The sequence below is a fragment of the Typopeltis vanoorti genome, chromosome 9 (assembly GCF_054136105.1).
Source record: "Typopeltis vanoorti isolate ZY-2024b chromosome 9, IOZ_Tvanoo_1.0, whole genome shotgun sequence".
Taxonomy (NCBI): domain Eukaryota; kingdom Metazoa; phylum Arthropoda; class Arachnida; order Uropygi; family Thelyphonidae; genus Typopeltis; species Typopeltis vanoorti.
In genome coordinates this window covers 12,476,562-12,502,946 of record NC_143557.1, presented here as the reverse complement: position 1 = coordinate 12,502,946, position 26,385 = coordinate 12,476,562, and the positions used below count along the sequence as shown (strand labels likewise).

General features: G+C 36.4%; 1 protein-coding gene across 3 annotated transcripts in view; it reads right to left on the bottom strand.

Moving 5' to 3' along the window:
- The window catches only part of LOC150102888 (uncharacterized), a 327,651-nt gene that overhangs the window by 280,343 nt on the left and 20,923 nt on the right, over nucleotides 1-26,385 (bottom strand). For 2 of the 3 annotated variants that reach the window (XM_090398187.1, XM_090398185.1), the window contains one exon: nucleotides 4,408-4,611. In XM_090398187.1, the coding sequence (XP_090254313.1) occupies nucleotides 4,408-4,608 (201 nt within the window). In that variant the 5' untranslated portion in view covers nucleotides 4,609-4,611. Of the gene's footprint in view, nucleotides 1-4,407; nucleotides 4,612-18,811; nucleotides 18,879-26,385 lie in introns of all 3 variants that reach the window. The other variant, XM_090398188.1, reaches the window with a different exon arrangement.

Here is a 26,385-nt window from a genome sequence, read left to right as displayed (position 1 = left end):
CAGTTCCTTTCTGTCCTCAAATGCCCTCTTGGCATTCACATACTCCAAGCCTCTCTCTTTTGGCACATTCTAGCTATCATACCATTCATTATTAATGCTTTTCTCTTCAGCTCTTCATTATCATACCTGGGCAACACACACACAATCTTCCTCTCTGAGTCTTCTTCCATACAACCTCAAGCATGAACTACAGATCTCTTGACACCTGGTTCTCACTGCCTCAAGTCATTTGTTCCCACCAACACAATCATCTCATCCACCCTTTCACCCCCTTAATTGCCATAGCCACACTGTCTATCGTTCCTCAAGGCAAACACTAGTCAGGCATTCCATTTTGCACACCACGAATCATCAAGTCTCCATACCTCACACCTCTTACCATTCTGTTCCTCCCTTTCTCACCTACATCCCTCACTCCTCCAACACTTTCTTTCTTTGTTCCCTACTTACTTGCTGTCCTGGCATCTCTCTATCTCTGGTTCCACTCACTTGCATTTTTCTCATTCCTTCTGCTGAATGATATGAGAAAACTTAACTAAAAAGAGGAGGAATTTAAACCAGCACTTAACAGTTTATATTCCAATCCCATATTCTCCAGTTTATGTAAGAGCCTTTCATGTGGTATTCTATCAAATGTCTTAACAAAGACCAACAGTATCATAGTGTAGCCATTCTCTTTATCTAACTCTACTGTATCATTATAAAATATGACCAAATTGCTTAGACATGACCTCCTTTTACCTTTTAGTAAATCAATGCTGCTCCTCACAAAGTATTACTACAGTCGGACCTGATAGCTTGATAATTACACTCTAACTAACTCTAGACTATAATAAATTTAGTTTAATCCTTTACCCAAGTGTAGGCAAACGAAGTTTGCATCTGAAGTAGTTCAGGACTGAGGCAACTCATAGTAAAGGTGGACCAAGATCTCATCACTCCTTGTCTCAGTATCTCCTATAATGCAAAGCACATCTCCTTGCAGACATGTATAAAGCTATGCATTAAGGAAAGGGTCACTACCCAGACCAGTTATGACCTTGATAACTCGCAGTAAAGGTGTACCAAGCCTCAGTCCTGAACTACTTCAGGTGCAAATTTGTTTGCTTACACTTGGATAAAGGATTAAACTAAATTTATTATAGTCTAACCAAGTGGAAAATAAACGTCCAACAGCTTTCTCTAAATCCAGAATAAATTAATAATAAGGTGGTACACCTTTTGGCAACTCGTATAAGTAAATATGACCTCTCCATTGCTTCTGCCTTAGCATCACTACTTCTGGGTCTGCCTTCCTTCCACTGACGAGACCTCAATAAAGGTTGAAACCGGTCTGGGTAGTGGCCCTTCCCTTAATGCTTAGCTTTATACATGTCTGCAAGGAGATGTGCTTTGCATTATGGGAGATACTGAGGCAAGGAGTGATGAGAGCTTGGTCCACCTTTACTACGAGTTGCCTCAGTCCTGAACTACTTCAGGTGCAAACTTTGTTTGCCTACAATTGGGTAAAGGATTAAACTAAATTTATTATAAACTACACTCTTACTTAAATTTTCAAGGATGACCTCTTGTTCTTCCCCATCTAACCAAATGCTGAAATAATTTAACTTCATCAACACAATTTCATATCCTTCTGTTTTGCCTATTAATCAACTTCTGCAACCCATAAACTCAAATCTATCCTCATAGGTAGCATGCCACACATCATTAATCATCTTGGTCACTCATCTATGCATCCTTTCCACTACTTCACCCTCAAGAAACCCAGATGACCATACATGAACACAGTAATCCAGATGTGACAATATCAAGGCTTGATAAAGAGGAATAATAACTTCTTTATCTCTACTTGTTGTTCAATAGTCAAGTAATCCAATAAGCAACCTTAGCAATATGCCATCTTTAATTCTCCATCTACTGTCACCGATAAATTCCTAGCTTCAGATATTTCCTCAATGTGCACATATCTTGGTACATCTGTTTATCTCAAAATGTATAACTTCACATTTCTCACATGAAACTGGCATGCATTATCTTTTGCCCATAGTGACAACCTATTTAATCATTCTGCAAGCTCTCCACATTGCCTCGATTAACTATTACCTACCCAATCATATTTCTTTAAAGTTCCATTTAATCTGAAGTCCCCTGGATATAATAAACACAAGAAGTGCATCTGCCGCCACAACTATGTTCAATCAAGTCTAGCTGACCACGCTTTCGTTACATTGCACAGTATTAGATGGGGGAAAAACTAGTGTTTCATCACAGCAAATACAAACTTAAGACTTAAAATCAGCAGCACATTTAAAAAATCAGCCAAATCTAAATGAATATCATTGTTTTAAAACTTCTCAAGATTCGAGAGACTAAATCGTAGCTGTCCCACTCAACGGTTTGAAATCGAGCAAAATATAAGCTCGTTAGTAAATATCCTTTTATAATTTAGTGATTTGTTTTGATATTGCAATACTGTTAAAATAAGTTATAAATAACATCGAACTCCTAACAAGATCAGTTACAAGGGAGCAGTTTTAATCAAGATGTTAAAGTGCTATGCACAATTAGAAATATTAGTAATTACTATAATTACTACCATTTAACTGTTCTCAGTTTAGCAGAAAATTCAAAATAACTTAAACACATTCATATTTATTAAAACCTGTACTGAATTTTTCTACAATTTCCATGAACTACTAATTGGCAGGCCAATTCAACTAACCTAGAACGCTACCATTTGAGAAGTTCTGTCATAGAGTATATTTTGTTGTATAGGACTGATAATTTGCCATAGTGAATTAGCAAAGTATCTAACTTCTAACACAGCATCATACCTGTCAAGCTTTGATTGGGACAGTTCCATAATTTGTTACAGTGCTGTTTCCTATAGTGAGAGTCAACTACATTATTACTTAAAACAGAAATAATGGGGATACAGATAATATTGTGGAATCATTGCAGAGAAATTCTAAGATTAAAGTGAAATTTCAGATTTAAAAAAAAAAAAAAAAAAAAAAAAAAAAAAAAAAAAAAAAAAAAACTAGGCCAACTGAAGTATCTCAGAGAATATTATCAATGGGCAAGTTGATTAAGACAACAGAATATTTTGTTTTCTTTCCACCTATTTTACCTCCCTTTTACAGAGGGGATGTCCACATCACTGTCATATCTCCCAGTACACTCTGAGTTGACAGCTGAATCCTAAAAGCTGCTATAGTTGCTAATTGACAATCATATACATGCAAATATTAAAAAAAAAAAACAGTTTTCACATGACTTATTTGTTTTATTAAGCTAAATGCTGAAATTTTCAGTGAAAAATGTTTGCAACTGACATGGGCATTTACCAAATACTGAATGCTAATCACAACTGATCGAAATCTGAGATATCTAATCTAAGCAGTTAGTCATTTACACTGAGTGGCCACTTTATTAGGAAGAGTTTAATAACATGTGGAACCTTCTTTTGCCTTAACAACGGCCTGAATTCTCTATGGCACTTATTCAACTAAGTACCTGAAATGTTCCCCCTGGGATGTCTGCCCATGCTGTAGTAGTACATTGCTCCAGCAAAGCAAACTGCTCATTCCATCTCATCTCAGATACTCTATTGGGTTGGCATCTGTTGGGGACTTAGTAGGCCAATGAAGTAAAAGAAACTCACTGCGTGTTCCATGAACCACTTCAATACTCAATGTGCTTTATGACATGCTGCACTGTCTTGCTGAGGTATCCATTTGGCAATGGGTAAACTTCAGCCATGAATAGGTGAACATGATCAGTGACAATGTTAAGATTTTCTCATATTCTGGTTCTACCATCAGCATGATAAAGTACAAACTGAAACTCATCAGACCAGGTAACATTTTTCCAGTTGTCAGCTCTTCAGTGTTGGTGATCAAGTGCCCACTTGAAGACACATCGTCTTGTTCTTAGCTGATAGCATTGGGACCTAAGATCATTGTCTGCTTCTGCACCTTCATCTGTGATAACTAAACACTTCGAGATGTTCTGACCACCACTGATGTACTGATCATGTGAAAAACCAGTACACTCTAAACACTGTTGTGCATGAAAGGCCCTAGAAGAGTAGACATTTGTGAGATACTGGCACTAGCACATCTGGCACTGACAATCATAAAATGGTCAAAGTCACTAAGTCACACCCTTTACCAATTCTGATGCATCAAACAAAAAAAAACAGAATCGATGAATGCCTGATTTATATGGAAAACTGCAGTCACCCGATTCAAGATCTTCACGAATGGTTTGTTTTCCAAGGAGATGTTTCTAATAGTGGTCACTTAGTGTATATATCTAAAGGATTTTAATTAAACAATTATACAGTCCTTTTAACTATTTAAATTATATATTTTGAATTCCAGAAATTCATAATAAAAAACTTACAGCATGTCTTACAAGTTGAGTCACCTGTTTAATTTTTTCTGAAGAAATCTGAATATTTTTATTCATTTCAGCAGACTTCCGCTTTAGTTTCAAGATTTGCCTAGCATCTCTTAGACCTAAAGCTTTATGGCTGTTTCTCTTTTGGTTAAAGCTACTTGTCTGTTTTCTGTTCAATATTAATCTTGCATCTGTTGTCTTCATGTTCTAAAGAAGAAGAGAGAACTTTGTATGGAATTTGATAAAGTTAATGTTGAAAACAATTGAAACTGTTAATTTCAATTAGTGATCAAAGATAACTTCATTTATCAAGTACTCATTTTCTAGCTTTGTATTAAATTAATTTGTATTAATACAAACTTGCTTCCTTAACAGCAACAGCTAACTTATGACAGTACAGCATCAATTTGATTGCATGAGCACTTTTGCTATCTTATAAACAAATAAAATTAGAATGCATGTTTTATTTAATTTGCTGCTTCAATCAGGACTTGGTAGCATTTATGTTACACTCACTCTTTATCATGCAAATAGTTTGCTGTTAATTATGAGGAGGTGAAACTGCACTGCCTTAAGTGACTAAATACGATATTGTATTATTAAGAGAGAATTAAGTCACCTCCAGGGACTCATCGAAGGAGGTCACAAACTACACGCACCAGCTATCATACTTATTCTTGAATTCATTCATAATGCTTGCACTCACAACATCCAATGGCAATCCATTCCAATCACGGACCACCCTATGAGAAAAAAATCGAACCCTCACCCCTTCTTAGCTGCATACATTCTCAGCATCCAAGGATGCCCTCTTGTCCTTCCCCACCCTCCGTAAAATAAAAAATTCCATCAACTGAAAACCTGTATGACCCTTTCAGAAGTTTGTAAGTCTCAATCATATCACCCCTCTTCTTCCTGTTTGCTAGTGTCTGAAGTCTACAAATTCTCAATCTGTCTTCATAATCAGGTATTTCACAATCCAGATATCATTTTTAACGCTCTCCTTTGTACTCTCTCCACTATATCAGAATCACAATGGAAACCAGGAAACTAGACCTGTGCACAATAGTCCAAGTGAGGTCTTATCAAGGACTTGTAAAGAGACAAAATGACATCCTTATCTTTACTAATTATATTTGTTGATCAAAATGGTATTATAATGGAATGATTACTTTACAGCCTACATTATTGTGTGTTATTAAACTATGTTCTATTAAAGATGGTTAGGCAACAGTACAGCATGTCACATGATACCAACTTAAAAAAAAAAAAATTAAAACTGGCAGTTCTAATGTACATTACTTACAGATCTAACTATTACAGCATAAATAACACTGGAAAAAACAAAAAAAAAACAGTCATTATGATGTCCATTACTTACAGTTTTATCACTCATCATGGCAGTGATTTAGCCAAACCGCTTCAGATCAGTTGGCCAAGCAGACGGCACTTCTAATTGCAAGGTCATAGGTTCAAATCTCAGTGCAGGCATGTAGGCATGGATGTTTGTGAACATTAGATAGTATACAAATTTAAATAAGCAGATTGCTATCTTGTATACTGAAAGCGCTATAAAAAGGTCGATGTTTTGTCTCTCAATTTATGCAAGAGACTGACCTGCACATGAATGTCCTTGTTATTCAGGTCATTTTGTTTTGTGTCTTCAATGAGTATGTACTGTTGAAGTCTTCTGACAATGCTAGCTTGAGTTAGCAAAACGGCAGCTTGTAAATAATTTATTTGCTTTCTAATGTCTATGTAGTTTTCTGTTTCAGAATCTGTTGCATAATTCAAGTCAAAGTTTCCTGTCCTCTGCAAATTCCAAAAGTATCACTGAGCAGCCATTTCCTTTATCCAAAGGATAAAGACACTTTTTATAATCACTTTATTATAAAAAGTAAGCAAATAACCAAGCAAAACCTATCCCTTCACAAAATCACATTGCTTCTAGAGATTATCATATTCCTCAGTACCCAATCTTGAATTTTGTCTTTTACCAAATTGTTCAATATTTTAAACACCACGTCTGAGATTCTGATTGGCCTATAATTTGCTACTTCTGTGCTGGAGACTCCTTTATGCATAAAACTATTTGTCCTCTTTTCACTTCATGGGCACTTTCCCACACCTGAGACTTAAATTAAACAGATTGATCAGAGGTGACAATTCTCTTGAACATTCTTCTAACACATGGGCTAATGAGAATGGAAATTTAGCAAAACTGATGTTTGATGCAAGGCTGGCAGGAAACAGACCTAGAGGAAGACCAAGATCTTGATGGATTGATGAAGAAGTGCATTAAAAAAAATTGATATCATAGCCTTGACATATAACAGCCTAATTTTGAAGAAAATTGCCAAAAGAAAGTAATAACGTAAAGTTTCATGCAGTACTATCAAAATAACCAGTACACCCCTTTGAGAATTTGCAGATGAGACTGCAAAACCTACTGCACAGCAGTGAGAGGTGGGCATGAACAACATGTGTGATGTTCACAATTTGTATATTAACACGTTGGCTGCCAACTATGAGATAATTCATAGTACGTGATCTGGCCAACTACGAGTTATCTTGTAGTTGCTGGACTTGCCTTTTTCGTGCAGCTGAGAGTATATTTGTAGTATATAAGTGTAACTAAGGATAGCTGGCTTCTGGGAAGAGAACAAAAAATAAAGGCTGGCGTACATTAACAGAATATTTATTCATAACAGTAAAAATCAAATACGAAGTAATAGAACAATTTTATTTTTTGTGATATTTTTTAAAACAACCTTCCACACAAAGTGCTGGCTTCTCTTTGCAGGCTGGACAATAATAACGCATTTCTTGTCATTTTTTTAGCTTGGATACAAATTAGACATGACTTTTGTCAAATGCAGTTTTTTTTCGATAGGTGGGATACTCTCTAAATAATGAACTTTTTCTGATCTAACTTTCTTTGAAACTAGAAGAATCTCTTTTCCAATCAACCCTTTGACAAATGCTTCTCTAAATTTTATAAGTTTTATGTTAGAATTAGTTAGTTAATTAAAAAATCTGAATGCATTGAATATATATATTTCTATAAATTGTAATGCAATTTTTTTTGCCCATCTAATGGTCTTTCTTAGAGCTGAGTAGTACGACAGCATTCTGATCGGTCAATGCCTTATCATTAACTTGAATTATGTTTGGTTTCATCGAAAATTTTCCATTGCAGTTGGACGCCTCTACCATTTCGACAACATGCATGTTAGAAATAAAAAGTACTTCTTGTTTGTCTTTCCATTTATGTACTATAGCAGGACCAATTCGCTGCCAACTCCCCCCCCTTTTTCAATTTTTGATATACCACCTCTATGGGATTTCCCTTTCTGTTATTACGTAGTGTTCCACACACAAGTTTTTCGTTCAATCAATAATTTCGTAAGAGTAACAGAATTATAAAAATTATCCACATATAATATGTACCCCTTATCAAGATATTCCTCCAGTAAGTGCAAAACAACTTCAATAGTGTGACCCAAATTGTGGTTAGTTTCCTCAGATTTGCCGGAGTAAATTTTTATTTTCATAAAAAGACCATCGGACTCAAACAGTTCATAAAGTTTGTTTCCATATCTGTGTTTTTTATTTTGTATATACTGGCAGAAACTTAATCTTCCATGCCACAGCATCATTGATTCGTTGATACAGATATTTTTATCTGGTATGTAGTTTTGGTGCATCTTCTTCTTCCACTATGCCTTATCCCGTGTTAAACGGGGTCAGCATTCCCATCTTTAATCTTCTTCTTCCAGATTCTCCGGTCCAGGGTATCTTCCCGACTCCATCCTTTCTCCCTAAGATCCTCTACCACCTTATCCCTCCATCTGAGTTTGGGCCTGCCTCTTTTCCTCCACCTCCATACGCTCCACTCGTTTACCAACAAACTCCTCACTCCTTCTCTCTACATGACCGAACCACCTCAGCCTGCTTTCTTGTACCTTCTTACCGATCGGTCCCACCTTGATCATCCCTCTGATGTAGTCATTCCTTATCCTGTCCTTCTTTGTCACACCACTCATCCATCTCAACATCCGCATCTCCACCACCTCCATCTTCCTCTCCTGTGCCTTTGTTATTGGCCACGTCTCCATGCTATGGAGCATCGCCGGTCTCACCACCATCTTATAGAGCTTTCCTTTCATCTAACAACTCACTCTTTTGTCGCACAGGACCCCGCTCATCTTCCTCCAGTTCATCCAGCCGCATGTTATTCGGTGCTGTATTTCCTCATCCAGGTCATCATTCCTCTCGATGACCGACCCAAGGTACTTGAATTTCTTCCTTGAAGTTAACCTTTCACCCTGGAGTCGTATGATCATATCCTTGTCACTCCCTGTTGACATATATTCGGTCTTTACCCAGTTAATTTTCATGCCTTTCTCCTCCAATACCTTTCTCCACTCTTCCAGGGTCTTTTCAAGCTTCTCTCGGGATGATTCGCAGAGAACAATATCATCGGCAAACATCATGGTGCATCCTTCTTGATGTCCTCCACTAGTACATCCATGATCAGATCAAAGAGGTAGGGGCTCAGAGTTGATCCCTGAGAGCCCTACGACAATGGGGAACCCCTCTGTCATGCCGACACTAGACCTGACCTGAGTTTTCGCTCCCTCATACATCTCCTTCACCAACCTCATGTACTTTTCCGACACCCCTTCTTCCTCATACACCTCCATACTTCCTGTCTGGCCACTCTGTCGTACGCCTTTTCCAGATCTATAAACACCATATGTAGTTTCGCCTGCATCTCCCTATATTTCTCCATCAATCGTCTTAGCGCAAGTATTGCATCCATTGTCCCTCTTCCTGGCATAAATCCAAACTGCTCCTCGCCAATTTTTGTTTCCCACTGTATCCTTCCATCAATTACTCTTTCCCATATCTTCAACGTGTGTGACATCAGCTTGATCCCTCTATAGTTGCCACAATCTTGAACATCTCCTTTTCCCTTGTAGATTGGGAGGAGAATGCTTTTCTTCCATTCCTCTGGTATCTTTTCCTGTTGGGCTATTTTCCTCATCAGATCCCATAACATGTCTACACCCTCGCTACCCAAGCTTCTCCAGGTATCTGGTCGCCTCCACAGCCTTTCCATTCTTCGTTTTTTTCAGTGCCCAATACACTTCCTCTCTGCTTATGTCCTGCACCAATCCTTCATTTGCCTCTCCATCCTCACACCTCTATCTTGGATTCTCCTCATTTAGTAGATTACGAAAATATTCTTCCCATCTTCCTCTGATTTTGTCCTCCTCTTGTAGTATTACTCCTGTGGCATCCTTTATCTGCTTAACTGATGTTATGTCTTTCAAGGCCTTATCTCTAGCTTTTGCTATTCTCAACAACTTAGCTTCACCACTGTTTCTCTCCAGTACTTCATAAACCTCTTCAACTGCCTTCATCTTCGCACTTTTCTTCGCTAATCTATATGCCTCCTTGTCGGCTCTGGTTCCAGTCATGTCCCATTTTTTCTTTGCCTCTTTCTTTTCCCTGATCTCCAACTGCACCTTCTCATTCCACCACCATGCCTCCTTATCCTCGGGTGGTCCCTTTCCTGATGTTATACCGAGCACCTCTTCTCCAATTTTTCTAATATTCCGACTATTTACATCCTACCATTCTTCCACATCCTAACTTCATTTCTTCCAATACCTTTTCTTTAAACTCATTTTTTCGACCTTCCTCTTCCAATTTCCACCACTTTATTTTCCTATCTTTCTGCCACTTCTGTCTATTCTTCTTTTCCTCTTTTATATCACAGTCTACTACAACCAACCTGTGCGTGCTGCTACACTTTCTCCGTTAATCACTTTACAGTTTTTCACCTCCTTCAGATGTTTCCTTCTGCACATAATATAGTCAATCTGACTCATCCTATCCCTGTTCTTATAAGTTATCAGGTGTCCAACTCTCTTCTTAAACCACGTGCTAGCTATAGCCAGGTCAAAGGCCACAGTATGCTCTATGATTCTTTTACCTTCTTCATTTCTTTCACCACTACTCCAACACCCTTGCACCCTTTCTTCATCACTTCATTGCCTTCCTACATGCCCATTCAGGTCTGCTCCGACGATCACTCTCTCACCATCAGGGATTTCCATAACCCAGCCACTGGGGAAGGCAAGTTACCCCATCTCAGTGCCGGTCCCAAGCCCAGATAAATGGGGCGGGTTGGCATCAGGAAGGGCATCCGGTCGTAAAAAAACATGCCAAAACCAGGAATGAAATGTCAATAACAGTTTTGGCGCATATTATTATTAAAATGATTTAATATCGTCTTACCTTGTATAGTCTGTTGGAAGATGGTATTGAGTTATCAGCGAAGTGAAAATAACACAATAACAACTGGAATATATTTCGACTTATCTGATCACCAAAACATTATATTATAAAGTGGGTTTCTACTCCAGTAATGCTCTATTGTTAAAAAAGAACAAAGGCCCATTTGTAATAAAAGTCCAATAAAAACTTTCATTTCTGCAACGTTGACGTCCTTCCATTGTGATGCACTATGAGATTTTCCTAATCGTGGAAGTTTTTCAATTTCTTGCTCAGCACATAAATTAGTTTGTTCAACCAGTAATGCAAGAAACTCTTCTGATAAAAATAAGTCCACCAATGTTTGTACTGTTAAATCTGTTATGTCCAATTTCAAACCAGCGTTCTCTTGGAAAATAAATTGTTCAGGATCTTGTTGTATTTCGGTCCACAAATTATCATTCATATTTGATGTTGTTGCTTGGGAAGTATCAGGATTATCTTCAGGCTCGGGGACCACATCATCTTTGCTGTCCTCACTCGAATCCTCGAATCACTTGAATGTTCACAATCGCAACTGTCATAACCATCCTTGGCAAAAATCTCGTCTTTTGTTTACAAATGCCAGAAGTATCAGAAATAAAAGGGATGGTTTCAGTAATTGAGTTTATTCGCCCCCAATAGATTAACGTAGTACTCCAGTTCTTCTTGAGTCAGTGGTCTTTTCTTATCCATTATTTTACCATTTTCTTATATATCATGCCATTTTCTTATCATTATCCATGTGGGATTATAAATATATATTATAATAATAATTATAAAACAAAATACTCAAGAAAGAAGTAAATGTAACGTACTCGATTAAGCTTGATTCACTACTGACGAATTTACACACATATTGGTAACTCTGCTTTAGCGAAACAACAGCAAGTCGAAGCGTGTCTGAGTACAAATTAACTCTTAGTTGGCTACTGCAAAGAACTTTGTTACATATGCCAACTATGAGATAACTAGTGAGACCTTTTTTTTCCAAAAAAACACATTCAGTATGTTTTTTGATTATTACTATGCATTATAATTAGGGTTATGAATAATATGATATGATTAAATCAAATTGGCTTCTGAGACCCGAATCCTGAAAATTGCCGTGGCAGTCAATGTTTTAACGATAATGGGATGGTTTTAACTGGTAATATGCAACTATTTTTTGATGAAAAATTGGGAAAAGAAATGCAGAGTCGAGCAGATGTCATGGCCTCACAGGAGGACCTGAATAGATTGTATGAATGAACAGGTAAGTAGAATTGTCAGTTCAAGGTTGCAAAGTGTATGGTTTTGAAATCTGTTATGCAATGATGGGATATAAAGTATACACTTGGTAGGGAAACTTTAAAGGAGATAGAGAAGATACGAAATCTAGAAGTGGTGTGGAAAAGGACCTGAAAATCAGGGGCCTCTGTGCACAAATTGTTTAGTCATGTCAGATTGCCAGCAAGGTTGGTCGATTGGTAGAGCCTCTGCTACTAATAGCTTAAGCAAGTTCGAGCGCGGTTAGTAGTTGGATGGGGTTCAGTCGTTCGATGCTGTTGGCACACTCTCCCTCGATGAGTCTATGGACTCCCTGGAGGTGTCACATAATAACAGCAATGATGCAGAGGACCTTGAAATGCAGAAATAAAAAAGTTATGATTCCACTGTATAATGCCTTAAGCAGGCCTCATATAGATTACTGTAAATTCTAAATGTATATTGCAAAGTTTCGTGAAAAGAAGGATGGGGGAGAAGCGGGATATAACTGAAACATATAATTTGAAAGTTTTTTCACTTTTAGTGTTATGCATGTCCATAAGGACACTTGCATTGTATTATGAGATACAAAGGCAAATGATATTAAGTCATTAGCATCTATATACCCAATGTATGTATGTAGTAACGTAGAAATGTAAAAAAATTCACATACAGTAAAACCTAGATATAATGGACTAATTTGAGCGAGTCCGTTAAATCCGAAAGTCGGTTATATAACAAAGTAGATTTTCCGAATTATTGCTTATAACCTCATCATAGTTTTGAGACTCTAAAAAACAAATCTACGATCTATATCGAAATAAACAAACATTTTTCCGAAAATAAGCTTTACATACTACAGTGTTTTTCCAACATATGATGGCCTATTCACCGAAATTTGTTAAAAATAACAGGAAATTAATATAAAAAAAAAACCTGTTAATTTAATTATAAGCAAATCTTGGTTTAAAGCATTTTAAAATTAACAGGATGTTAATTTTCATGTGACATGTGGACGGGAAATTTTGGACGTTAAATCGAGGTCTGTAAAATTGAGGGTTTACTGTATTTAAGAAGTAAAATGACATGATTTGGACTGTAAAAAAGAAATAAAGATCATATTTGAGAGAAAACTTACATTCCTTGCACACATTCGTCAACTAAGGAGAAAGTGCAAGAAAGGGTTGAATCTTCATCACTATCCTCTACTGAATGAGATGCTGATCGATCTTCATTTTTATTATGCACTTATACATTCAAAGCTGAATTATAGGGCTCAAGTCTTTGCTTTGAGAAGGCAGATAGTTACTGGTGCCTCTCACACATCTCCCATGCCTTTATGTTGATGTAAATAAACCAGCTCTATCACTTAGAAAAAGTTCTCTCTTAACTATGCTCTAAAAATAGTCTTTCCCAGAGCATCCTATGGACTAGTCTCTTTTCTGTATGTCAGGAGGCTCAGTATCACACATATCAGACTGCCATATGTAAACACCAAACATAATAGCATTCCTGCATGGCAGGTCTGCACTCCATCCAGCAACCTCTCACTTTGTCAATTACAAGTCTCATACACCATCATCTCATCACTATCATCTTCCACCTTTCTTTATCCATTGCAAAGGGAAGAACAAATCTGAAGGCCATAGGTAACATCTGGAAAAGTAAAGTGATCAGCCTCCAAACAAAACTAAGAGTGCTGGAAACATGCATCTTTAGTGGTGTACTGTATGGATCTGAAACATAGGTAACAAATAAGGAATCAAGAAAAAGAATTTTGACATTTGAAAGAACTTGTTACAGGAAGATTCTAAGAATAGAATGGGTACAGAAAGTCACAAATGAAGAACTCTATCGGAAGATACAACCAAATGAGAATCTAATGCAGAAGATTATAAAACGGAAGCTGCAATTATTTGGACACATCTGCAGAATGAGTGAGGACCGAAAGATAAAGACATTCGTGTTTGGTATTATGGATGGTGTGAACAGAAGAGGTAGCCCATACAGAGAATGGATAGACAACATAAAGGAATGGTATGGGATGGTGTACAAAAACTACCACACTGTGCACTTGATAAAGAAAGGTGAAATAAGATAGTGAAGAAGATGATGATGAGATGGTGTATGAGACTTGTAATTGACAAAGTGAGAGGTTGCTGGATGGAGTGCAAACCTGCCATGCAGGAATGCTTATTATGTTTGGTGTTTACATATGGCAGTCTGAAATGTGTGATACTGAGCCTCCTGAAATACAGAAAAGAGACTAGTCCATATAGGATGCTCTGGGAAAGACTATTTTTAGAACATAGATAAGAGAGAACTTTTTCTAAGCGATAGAGCTGGTTTATTTACCTCAACATAAAGGCATGGAAGATGTGCGAGAGGCATCCGTAACTATCTGCCTTACCAAAGCAAAGACTTGAGACCTATAATCCAGCTTTGAATGCATAAGTGCATAATAAAAATGAAGATCAATCAGCATCTCATTCAGTAGAGCAGCATTTCCCAAACTTTTCCTATGACGGAACACTTCACAAATCCTGAAATTTTCACGGAACACCTTGGTTATTTTGTAATGTATTAATTAATAATTAACTGTTAATTTAGCTGATTTTTATTATTAATTAATAATTAATTAAACATCAATTAAACATAAACATCACTAAATTGATTTGTGCTGATTTTTATTGACATATCCCATTCTGATCACCAAAAATTTATAATATTAAAAGTGAATGACTTAGAAGTGAATGAAGACTTTTTACTCTTGTGTGCTGGTAGGACCACCCCCCTTTTGTACATCCTGGAGATCGGTCTGTAGGCTTGAGGCAGATGAATCACTATTTGTTGTGTCACAAACACCTTCAATATGAGATATCTTAATACCAAATTAAACAAAGTCCCTTGTCTCTTATTCATATTAAAATTTAAATCTGTAGGCCAATTACTTTTAAAAATCACGGCACTCCAGTTTCGAAACAAACACATACACACTACAATACGAACTTGCGAAGGAAGTATTCAGTATTACTAGATTAGAGAACCGAATACAGACTACCTTGATCTTCAATTTCAGTGGAAAACTTTTCTTTATACTTCCTTGCTGATTGGTCACTAACATTTGCAACACAGATGTTATTTCTTTCAGTTTGAGAACACAGGATATGCCGCCCATTGCTGTAATCGGCTTGCAGGCAATTTTTACGATCGGTCATAAACAGCAGTATTCTCTTTCTTGATTGTTGAAAGATTTCGATTGTGAAAATTAATGATAATTCATGAATATTTCCATGTTTAAAAATATGCAGCTTTGTCATTGATATTTGCTACACAGATGTCATTTTCCTTCAGTTTTGAGGACAGAGGATACACTGCCCATTGTTATAATCGGCTTCCAGGCAATTTTAATGACTGGTCATAAACAGCGGTATTCCCTTTCCCAAATGTTGAAAGGTTTGATGTGTGAAAATTAATGATAATTCATGAATATCTCCATGTTTAAAAATATGCCACTTGGTCACTGATATTTGCTACACAGATATTATTTTCCTTCAGTTTTGAGAACAGAGGATACGCTGCCCATTGTTATAATCGGCTTCCAGGCAATTTTTATAACCGGTATACAGCGTATACCGCGGTATTCCCTTTCCCAAATGTTGAAAGGTTTCGATGTGTGAAAATTAACGATAATTCATGAATACTTCCATGTTTAAAAATACACAGCTTGGTCACTAACATTTGCTACACAGATGTTATTAGGCATTCTGGGTCTGAGCTTTTCGAAATATTGACGAATATTATTCTCCTCAGAATATTTCCACTATGAAATATTTATTCGTGAAAAATGATTAGAAAACTAAAATGACAAATTCCAGGAGAACTTCTCGCGGAACACAGTAGAGGATAGTGATGAAGATTCAAGCCTCGCTTGCATCTTTCTCCTTAGTTGACGAATGTGTGCAATGAATGTAAGTTTTATGTCAAATACGAGTCTCAAGAATTTGGCTTCATTTGCTACTAGAATAACAGTTTATCCCATTCTTAATACAGGATCTAGGTAAAGAATGCGTTTTAGGCAGAAGTGTACACAGAGTTTTTTTCAACTGAAAATTTAAACCCATTACTAAAACACATGAAGAGAGACAATCGATTGCTTGTTGAAGTAATAAAAAAAAAACTTTTTTACTATTTCATAATGGATTTCATCAGGCCTTAATGCACTAGGGTGCGACATAAAAGAGCTATTTTTAGTTCCATCTAAACAAATGACTCAAACCCAATGGTAGAAAAAATGCTGCTACTGTTTCTCTCACTGCTTTTTCAATATTAAAAATTCAGAAAGATGTGAAGCTGTTGCTGAGATTCTGGCAAAATTTTCTCCAAAAGTGTCAGCAACAGCTTTGGAATCAGCAACACATATTGATTCTGGTCTAAGGTACACAAGCAGTGGGTTCTGTATCTACCTTTCATTTTCTGGATTTTCTCCCATACAATTTTTGCACTAGTTGTTTGAGTAATCAATGGGGTAAAATGAATCCAAGATTGTTTTTGACTCTGGAATCTCACATAGTGTGCTTTGGTCCGAGCACATTTCAAACTATTAAGTTTGATGTGGTGGGGTATCTATAAAATATACTCTATGCTCTGTCTTCATCTTTTAAAATTGGCTGCCTGGCACTCTGGGTTCCACCAAGATTTTGAATAGAGTGAGACTTGAGATGATGTTTTTGGAAATGAGGCTGTTAATGCCTAGACAATGTAATCTGTTACATACTTGACTGCTTCACTGACAGGTGTCTGAATGCCTTTTACCATCTGCCAAATTTAATGCTGATTATATCAGCATTAAATTTGGCAGATGGTAAAAGGTATTCCAGTCAACCTGGTCCATTTTTCACATAGCCATCCATGTGATATAGTATGATTCCTATGAAGAAATGCAAAGAACAAGAAAATTATCACTTCTTTTAATGAGTCCTTCAACAAATGCGAGCAGTGAAAATATGGCAAGGCAGAAGATTGTAAAATCTACTGCAGAATATGAGTGGATAGGCATATGGAAGAAAGTATCAAGTCCATTATTCAAAAGGGAGAGGTTATTATTGTCAAGGACTCGCTCAATGATACAACCACATCCATTTGTGTTAGCACTACCCCACAAAATGTTGTGTCCATTAAAGTGACCTATAAGAAGTATAGGCTCAGGCAGTTGCAATATTAGATTATCAAATTCCATTTCATTTATCTAATAACCCAGTGGTAAATAAACTGAACACAATGTAATAAAATATCCCACAGATAAGCAAATCGCTACTGCTTCCAGAGCCGACTGCATGCAAGGATAGCTACTCCACCATGAGCAGGACTAACTCCAGTTCTGTCCTGGCATACAACAGTGAAATTCTTTAAGGTAGGGTCCGCGCTAGGTTTTAAATGTTTCATGCTAACAGAAACCGAAAGGCATCTGTTTCTGCAGCAAAATCTTTAATATTATCGATAATCTTTTGAAATCCATGACAATTCCACTGTAAAAATTTCCTTATTGTTTTGGCTTTGTAGACTTTTAAGATATCTGGGAGGTTTAAGAATTACTTTTATCAGGTTTATAGCTATCAACTGGTTTTGGGAAGAAAGGAAGGCCAATATCTTTCTCTTCCTCTGGAATAATATAATAAAATAAAATAAAAAATTATACATCTGTTGTAAATCAGTTTATAAGTTTAATTGACTTCAGTGGATATCAAGGTATCCATTTTTTCAGTGAGAATGTCTGGAGGTTTATCATTAAGTGATATCATTACCAAAATTTTTTTGAAAAGTGGGTTCTCATTAAATGGAACCATTGTTGGAACTGTTTCTGGAATGAGACTGTATGTTATGTGATTAATGCTCAACAGAGAAGCACCAACAACCATAAAATTCAAGTGTGGTGAAATTATCAGAATTTCAGTTGCTTGACATTTTTTTTTTTTTAACTGCCACCTTCTCAGCATAAGAGGATATCAGGACAGATGTGGTGACTAACTTCCTTTTTGCATCCTGATATATATTTTATTCTGGTTTAATATTTTGTATTTCTCTTTCATCTTTCCACTTCTCACATGCAGAGGAGTAAGTTGGATGATCTCTCTGACAGTTGACACATTCAGCTTTCTTTGAAGAGCAAGATTTCTTAACATACTCTTTACTACCACACATCAGGTATAGATGGTAGAGCCACTACAGACAGTTTGGGTATGTCAATATTTCTGACAGTGGAAGCATCTTAGTGGATTACGGCAGCGCTTCCCAAACTGTGGGCCACTGCCCCCTTGGGGGCCATAAGTTTTGTTGAGGGGAGCCGTGAAATAATGAAAACAAATTTAAAATGTTTTAAGACTAAGTACATTTTTTTTAATCTTAAAAGAAATGTATTTAATTGTTATTATTTATCATTTCTTTTTTGTTCTTTTTTATATTTTAATGGAAAAAATCACACATTGGTGTTGGTTAACGAATTTTGCTTCTTGCGTATTTCGGTGATTAATGAATATTAGTAAATATATGTTTATTCATATGTTTCGTTTCAAAGGTATTGATAAGAAACACAAAAAAGATTACAAACCAAGATCTTGAATATAAATACAATAAACAGTATAATAATATATGTCTGTAATACAATTTTTTTCCGATGTGGGGGGGGGCAAGAAATATTTTAATTTTTCCAAAGGGGGCCTTGGCATCCATAAGTTTGGGAAGCACTGGATTAGGGAGTAATCCAGTGCTTCCTACTCTATTATTTAACGGAATTAATATTATAATACTAACTATTATAATAATGGAATTAACTCACATAAATTATTCTTTATTCGTAGAATTTTCACCTGAGTGTCACAGGCATCATCAGTACAGGTACAAGGCTAATTAAACAATAACTGTTATATTCACGAAGCACCACCTAAGTAGCTAAGGTTAAATTTCCTAAATTTATTTAATTATTCAATCATAATTATAAACATATATATATATATATATATTTTTTTTTTTTATATATAAATATATATATGTGTGTATACAATTATATGTTAGGAAAGATTTGCTGCTTTATAAAGTACTATCTCCCACAAGGGGGAAAGACGTAGACCATCGGATCTGTTTAGGTTAGGGGAGTGAAGTAATGTTTCACATGTTTCTTTGTATAGCCGTTCCATTAGGAACCGACTTTTGTGAATGACTTTTGTCTTGTTCCACTTAACTCTATGTCTGGTGTTGATGGCATGTTCTGCAATTCCAGACAGTTCGGGTTCAAGGTACTGGATGTACGACTGGTCTTCTTCTAACCGGACCTGAGCAGATCTTCCTGTTTGTCCAAAATATGATAATCCACACGAGCAGGGAATCTGGTAGACACCTGGATAGCTGAGATGTGGGAGCTTGTCCTTTGGAGACATTAGGAATGTGGAGATTTTTCTGATGGGTCGAAAAGCCACATAGATATTTAGTGGTTTTACCACCTTAGCTATGCGTTCACTAACTCCGTGTACATAGGGGATAGGTATACATGTAGGTTCTTCTGTGCTTGAAGAGGATGCTGGAGCACGACTACTTAAAGCTCTTTTTATGAAGGACTTTTTATAGCCATTGGATATGAAGGAGGAATTAATATACTGTAATTACTGTAATTCTTTTTGTAAAAGTTCTTCTGAAGAACAAAAGGAGTTGGCTCTATGAACTAGTGTTTTTATAGTACCTGCCTTTTGGCTGAGATGGTGATGTGATTCAGCGTGGACGTACTGGCCTGTATGAGTCTCTTTCCTATAGACTGTGAATTGTAGATAACCATCTGGTTGGCAAAGGATCAAGAGGCCTAGAAAGGCTAACTGCTTATTTACTTCTAGGGTGAACTGGATCCTTGGATGAAGTGCATTAAATTTTGAGAGAAACTGTTGTAGTTCTTCTGAGATGCCCTTCCATATGACAAAAATGTCGTCCACATATCTGAACCAAATGCTAGGTCTGGGTGTAATGTTGTCAAAGATACACTGTTCGAAATGCTCCATGAAGTAGTTGGCAATAGCAGGAGATATTGGATTACCCATTGCTGTCCCTTCGATTTGTTTGTATAACTAGTTTTTGAAGGAAAAATAACCGGACTTTATTACAAATTCAAATAATTTGACAATGTCTAGAGGAAATTCTTGGTGTAGTAATTCTATGCTGTCCACCAACGGAACATTCGTAAATAGCGAAACAACATCTAGACTATTCATAATCTCCGAATCATCTAGATGCAGATCGGAAATTTTATTTCTGAAGTCCACAGAATTTTTTTTATATATGTAGCAGTTCTTCTAGTTGAAGAAGTGAGTAAATTTGACAGAAATTTTGATATTTTGTAAGTGGGACAACCTATACAGTCTACAACCGGTCTTAATGGAATTCCTGGCTTATGTACTTTTGGAAGACCATATAATCTTGGTGGGTGTCCGAAGGAGGTCTTTAGTGTTTTCTTTTTATCTTCATCCCATATCGATATTTTTTCTAAGGGCATTAAGCATTTTTATTTGACTACCAGTAGGATCTAAAGTGAGGGACCTATAAGTCGAATAGTTGCGGAGTAACAGTGATATTTTTCTCTCGTATTCTCTTCTGTCTTGAATGACTACAGCCTTCCCTTTGTCAGCTTCTGTAATAATTAGGTTCTTGTTATTTTTTAGCGATTTCAGTGCTGATGATGTTTCTACAAGGAAATCGCCAGAACCTATTTTCGTAACTGTTTTTGGAAAGCCTGCCAGTCCTAAACTGTTTTGAATAAAGAAGAAACATTTTCTGAACTGGCTTTTAACCTGTTGCATGTATGATCAGAAAAACTGGTACGTTTATATTTGTATCACATCTTTTGTTTCTTACTGCTGTTATCAACTGATATATTTTTGGTATTAGTACTTGTTTAACCTTGTTAGGACCAATGAAATATCTGAGGATGTAGGAATCATGCTCAAGGAGTTTTTTTTTTGTTTCTGCCAAAGCTCCCCACCCATTACAGAGCCACACATGGATGCCTGACCAGCAAGCAATAACTACACTCAGGAGTGGAACATCAGGGCTGCCTCAAACACTACACTAGCTCCAGCAAGTCTTGCCCCCAGACCATGGGGTGAAAGAGTGATATCCTGGCCAGGATATCCAGGACAACCTGTCTTGCCAAAGTAGTGCAAGACAACCAGAATCCCACCTTTCCAGATGTCCACAAACTGCACTATATGGCAAACGTGGCAGAAGGATGCTGGATTCCAGCATCCTTCTGCCAAAAAAAAAGACTCAGGAGAAGTAGAGCAAAGAATACAGGAAGAAAAGCAACGAAAATGAGGAAGAACGAAAATGACCAGTACCATCAATGGGAGGCTGCATTCACTACGAAAAGGTGCTTATGCGAAGGGAATATAAGGAGGGTGTGAAGAAAACAGTGAGGAGTAGGATCTTTGCATGGAGAGTGGAATGCATTGCCTGAATCTGTTGTGAATGCAGACAAAAACTGAATCAGTTCAATGCATGGTTAGATAAGCTTTATATGTGTTAGTATGCACCTTCCACTATGAGTCTCTGAATCCATGGTGGTCAGATTTTAATAATAATATCAGAATAGGAAACTGAACAATGAGACTTACTTGTGCCTATACCACAGAATTTCTACAAAGGAAGAAATCATGGAATTCTTTGAGGAATTAGAGAAGGGCTGACACAACACAAATGAAAAAGTTAGTCCTTGTTGAAAATCTAAACAGCAAAGTTGGAAATGATTATCACATACAGTAATGTTCTTGGAAAATCTAAAGAAAACAGGCAAAGCTAAGTACCTGCTGGATTTCCATTTGGGATATGGACTGGTTATTACTAACGCCAGGCTCCAACATAAAAACATGCAGAAATTCACACGGAGAGAAGTTGCAAGAAATAAAAAAAAACCTCACCGACTATGGTAATGATGACAAGGAAGTTTTCCCACTAGTTCATGGCACAAGTAAAGAGATGATTTGAAATTAGAAGTGATCACCATTCAGTTTTAAAGCAAAATAAAACTGAATTTTACATTGAAAAGAAGAACAAGTTAATTTTAAAATGAATCAACGCTGAGCATCTTTCAGGGGTGAACTGTAGACTCAAATATTATTAAAGAAAAAATGAAAGAAAATGAAAACAAGAACCAAACGTTGGAGATTCAGTAGAAAACTCTAAGCAAAACATTGTTTCAGCCAGAGAAGTATGTGGTGAGGATGTTGGAAAGGACAGAAAAATAACTTCATGGTGGACTCAGAAAATTACAGGCAGTCAAGGAAAAGAAAAAAGTGTATCAAACATTTCTAGCAATCAAGTCGGCTTATGGTCTTAGAAAATACAGAGAAAAAAAAAAAAAAAAGTACTGTGTAAAACTAGGTAAACAAAAGTCATGGGAACACTTTGGTAAGAATCCCATGTAAGAATTTGGTAAGAATACCAAAAAAAGAATATCAGGAAGGTGGCAAAATAATCTGAAATCTATTGAAAAAGCCGGCGAATGTTGGTCGATTGGTAGAGCCTCTGCTACTAATGGCTCAGTTAAGTAAGTTTGAGCGGTTAGTAGTTGGAAGGGGACCAATCGTTCGATGCTATCGGCACACTCTCCCTCGATGAGTCTTTGGACTCCCTGGAGGTGTCAAAATAATAACAATAATAACAATAAATAGAAGAACAAATATTGTAAAAGCTATCAGAAATGATAAAGTAATATGAAAACTGGAGATAAAGATATTCTAGATGTCTGGAGTAATTCATTTGATAGACTGCTAAATGAAAAGGCAGTGACAGTATGATGGTAGAAAACACCCAACAGGAATGCAATCAGGAATACATATCAATGCTTATTATTATTATTATCAGGGCGCTGTGTAGTACATGAACGGGCACATGGTGATATCGCTGCTCTCCCATATTTTTTATACTTTTAAATTAGTTCTATCTCCTTTTTTAATTTGAAAGTATTCCCAAGTAATTGTACTTGTCACGCTGAAGATAGTGATATAAAATTCACCAAAATTGGCAAAGAAGAATCCACATTTTGAGTGCTGAAAATTGAACACAGAGGATTGTGATAAACAACAAGTGAAGAACAAAGGACGCTGGCATCTTTACAGTCACAGTGCAGTTGCTCAAGGGAAAAAAGGTGAGTAATGAAGTGCATCAAATGCCTGGAGGATTTATCGTCCAAGGGAAATCATAACCTGTAAGAAATGCCATAGGAATCTACACTTTACATGTGCCGGCTTTCCAGAAACAACCAGGCAACGTAAATCCAATGCAACACGCAAGGAATGGAAGTGCCTAATCTGCAGGGAGAACAAAGAAATGCAGCCACCTACGGTGCAGCCGATTATATTGGAGGCACAATGAGACTACGAACTGAACAGACAAAAAAACACAGGTGAGTCCTATAATTTGAACTATTTAAATATACTAATAGAAAACAGTCTAGAGACTATAAAAGCCAGCTTAGTAGATCTTGGGCAAGAACTCTTTGATAAACAGAATGAACAAAGAACAAAAAAAAAATCTAGCAAATATGAGGGTTTGGAAAAACATAATAATTTAGCAGTGGAAGAAGTCTTGCAAACAGTAAAAGACATCAAAATTAGTGTTAACATACTAACTGACAGGCAACATAATTTGATGAAAGAGACATCCGAACTCCATCAAGAACTTAATTCCCTAAAACTACAATACGAACATTTAAACCAGAAACAACATAAAAAAGATCTTGTCATAAACGCAAGGTCTTGTCATAAACTAATGACATAAAAAAAAAAGATCTTGTCATAAACTAATTTTAAAACTATGTCTGAGGTTTTCTGTAGGTTGCACCTACAGAAAACCTCAGACATAGTTTTAAAATTAGGCCCTGCAATAGACATCCTACTACAGCATAATGACATTCAGATCATAAACCAGATTCCCAGGAAGAGCAAAAAAACAAGGTTTGCTATGGCCCACACTAGTCATAGTTCGTCTTACAAGCAAGTCCACAAGGAACAATCCCAAATGCCAGAAGACAGAAAAAAACAGTTATCAAGGACTTGATTGCATTGCAAGACAATACACCAATCTTTCTATCTGAATATTTAACACCATTCAACCATAATCTGTTGTATACCAAGCAAGAAAAGCAAAAACAGAAAAAAATTACCACTTTTTTTTTGGCTCAGAGATGCCAAGATATTCTTAAGGAAGCCACAAACTTCAAAGCCAACATAAATCAAAAGCTCAGAAGACGTAGAATAGAAAGGCTGCCACAGTGAAAAAAAAAAAGACTCCTAATTAATTCAAAAAGAAGACCACAACAAAAAATGAATGTGAACCATCAGACAGATATAATAACACCAGAATATATCGGCAATTTCACTTTGAAGAGACCTTTCAGATCATTCATTTCAACTCGCAAACACCCTACTTCCAGCAATCAAATCAATAAAAAAAATAACTGGTATCATCCTCAGATAAGCTTACTAAAAAGCTTCAAGGATGCAAGCTGAAACATTGCAAAGAAAGAAAATAAAACTCCTTTTGTTACATTGAAGTGCTGTAATTACATACATTAAAACAAAAATTGTAAAAATATATATATAACTTATTGTTTATACTATGAATATGTTTAAAAAAATTTAATCTTATTCAACTATAACTATAAATTACGATTTACAGTAACTATTATTAATACATTATACAAAAACGGAAACTTTGTATGAAATTCATTAACAAAATGCATAATATATAATCATAATTTTAATAATAAAAAAACTATTGAATTAAAAAAAATACTATTATTATATTATATGTATGTAATTTTTATAATTTCAATGATGTAATTATTATATATATGCAAGACATGATAAAGTTTTTAAAAAAAAAAAAAAATTGTGGCTCCATGGAGTCAGAAGACTCATCATGGGAGAATTAACCACACAATACCTATCATACTTCACCTCAAACTGATTAACAGACCAAGCACCCATAACACGTTACACACATTCACCACCCTCCAAGCAAAAAAATCTAGTCCTAACACACTTGTTAACCACACTAACACAATTTCTAAGGATGACCCCTCGTTCTTTCTCTCTTCCTGCACTGTACAGAAAAAAGTTATCAGTATCAATCCTATAAAACCCCTTTAATAACTTATATACTTTTTTCCATGAGCATCCGCAGGGCTGGGGAAATATGGGGCACTTGTCACCCCACAGGATCTATTTGTGAAAAAAAAAAAAAATTAAATAATTAAATAAAAATTCATTGATGTAATTATTTGTCTCCAAGCTTTGCACCTTCCCTGGAAAATTTTCTCTAGACATCCATGCTTCTATCATATCTCCTCTCTGCCTATCAGCTAGTTTTTGGAACCCAAAGACCTTCAAAACTTTCCTCATTAAATATATTTCACAAACCTGCAATAATCTTTGTCACTCACCACGGGATCTTCTCCACCACTTCTTCATCACCAAGGAAACCAGGTGACCAGATCTGTATGCAATAGTTCACATGTGACATTATTAATTGCCTTATCCGCATGTGACATTATTAATTGCCTTATAAAGTAGGATAATAACTTCCCTATCCACGCTTGACAGTGTGTTTTTCAACAACCATGTAATTTGATCTACTGTTTTGGCTAACTTTGCAATATGCTGTCCAAACTTAAGTTCACTGTCCACAATAACAGCGAAATCACTTGCCTCGTCGACTTCTTGAAGTTCTGTGATCTCATCCTCCAGAAGTGCATCACCTTACACATAACCAACATTAAACTAAACAGCCATTTATCTTTACCCATATTGCCAATATATTTAAGTCATCCTGCAAGATATCTATATCACCATCATTGACTACTGCTCTTCCCAACTGCGCAAACGAGTAGATATTTATTATTTCAAATCATTTCCAACATAATTAATGAACAAGGGGTGCTTAAGGGACAAAACTATATAACTGAGAGGATACCTCCACATAGCCTTTAAAGGAATGCAGAGAAATGATGTCCAATCCTCACCTTCTCGTGGTGCACCCTGTTAGCTATCTACTGGATACTGAAGGAATGCCGATGTGCTGGCAATTTGGGATTTAGCCGACCAAATTGTATTCTTATTGGCTTAAACCAAAACATAAAATGATTGTACAACATGACAAAATTTCATGCTGGCTGAGGCATCACCCGGTTAAACAAGGAGACAGTTGTTTTTGCCAGGGAACCAGGGCAAACAGCGAAAAATCAGCTACTGGAACAAATCCTAAAACTCACCCAAATTCAACATCAGAGTTCAAGATCGGTACTATCAACACAAGAAGCCTGAATGGCAAAGAAATGGAACTAGCTGAGGAATTGGGTAAGTACCAGATTGG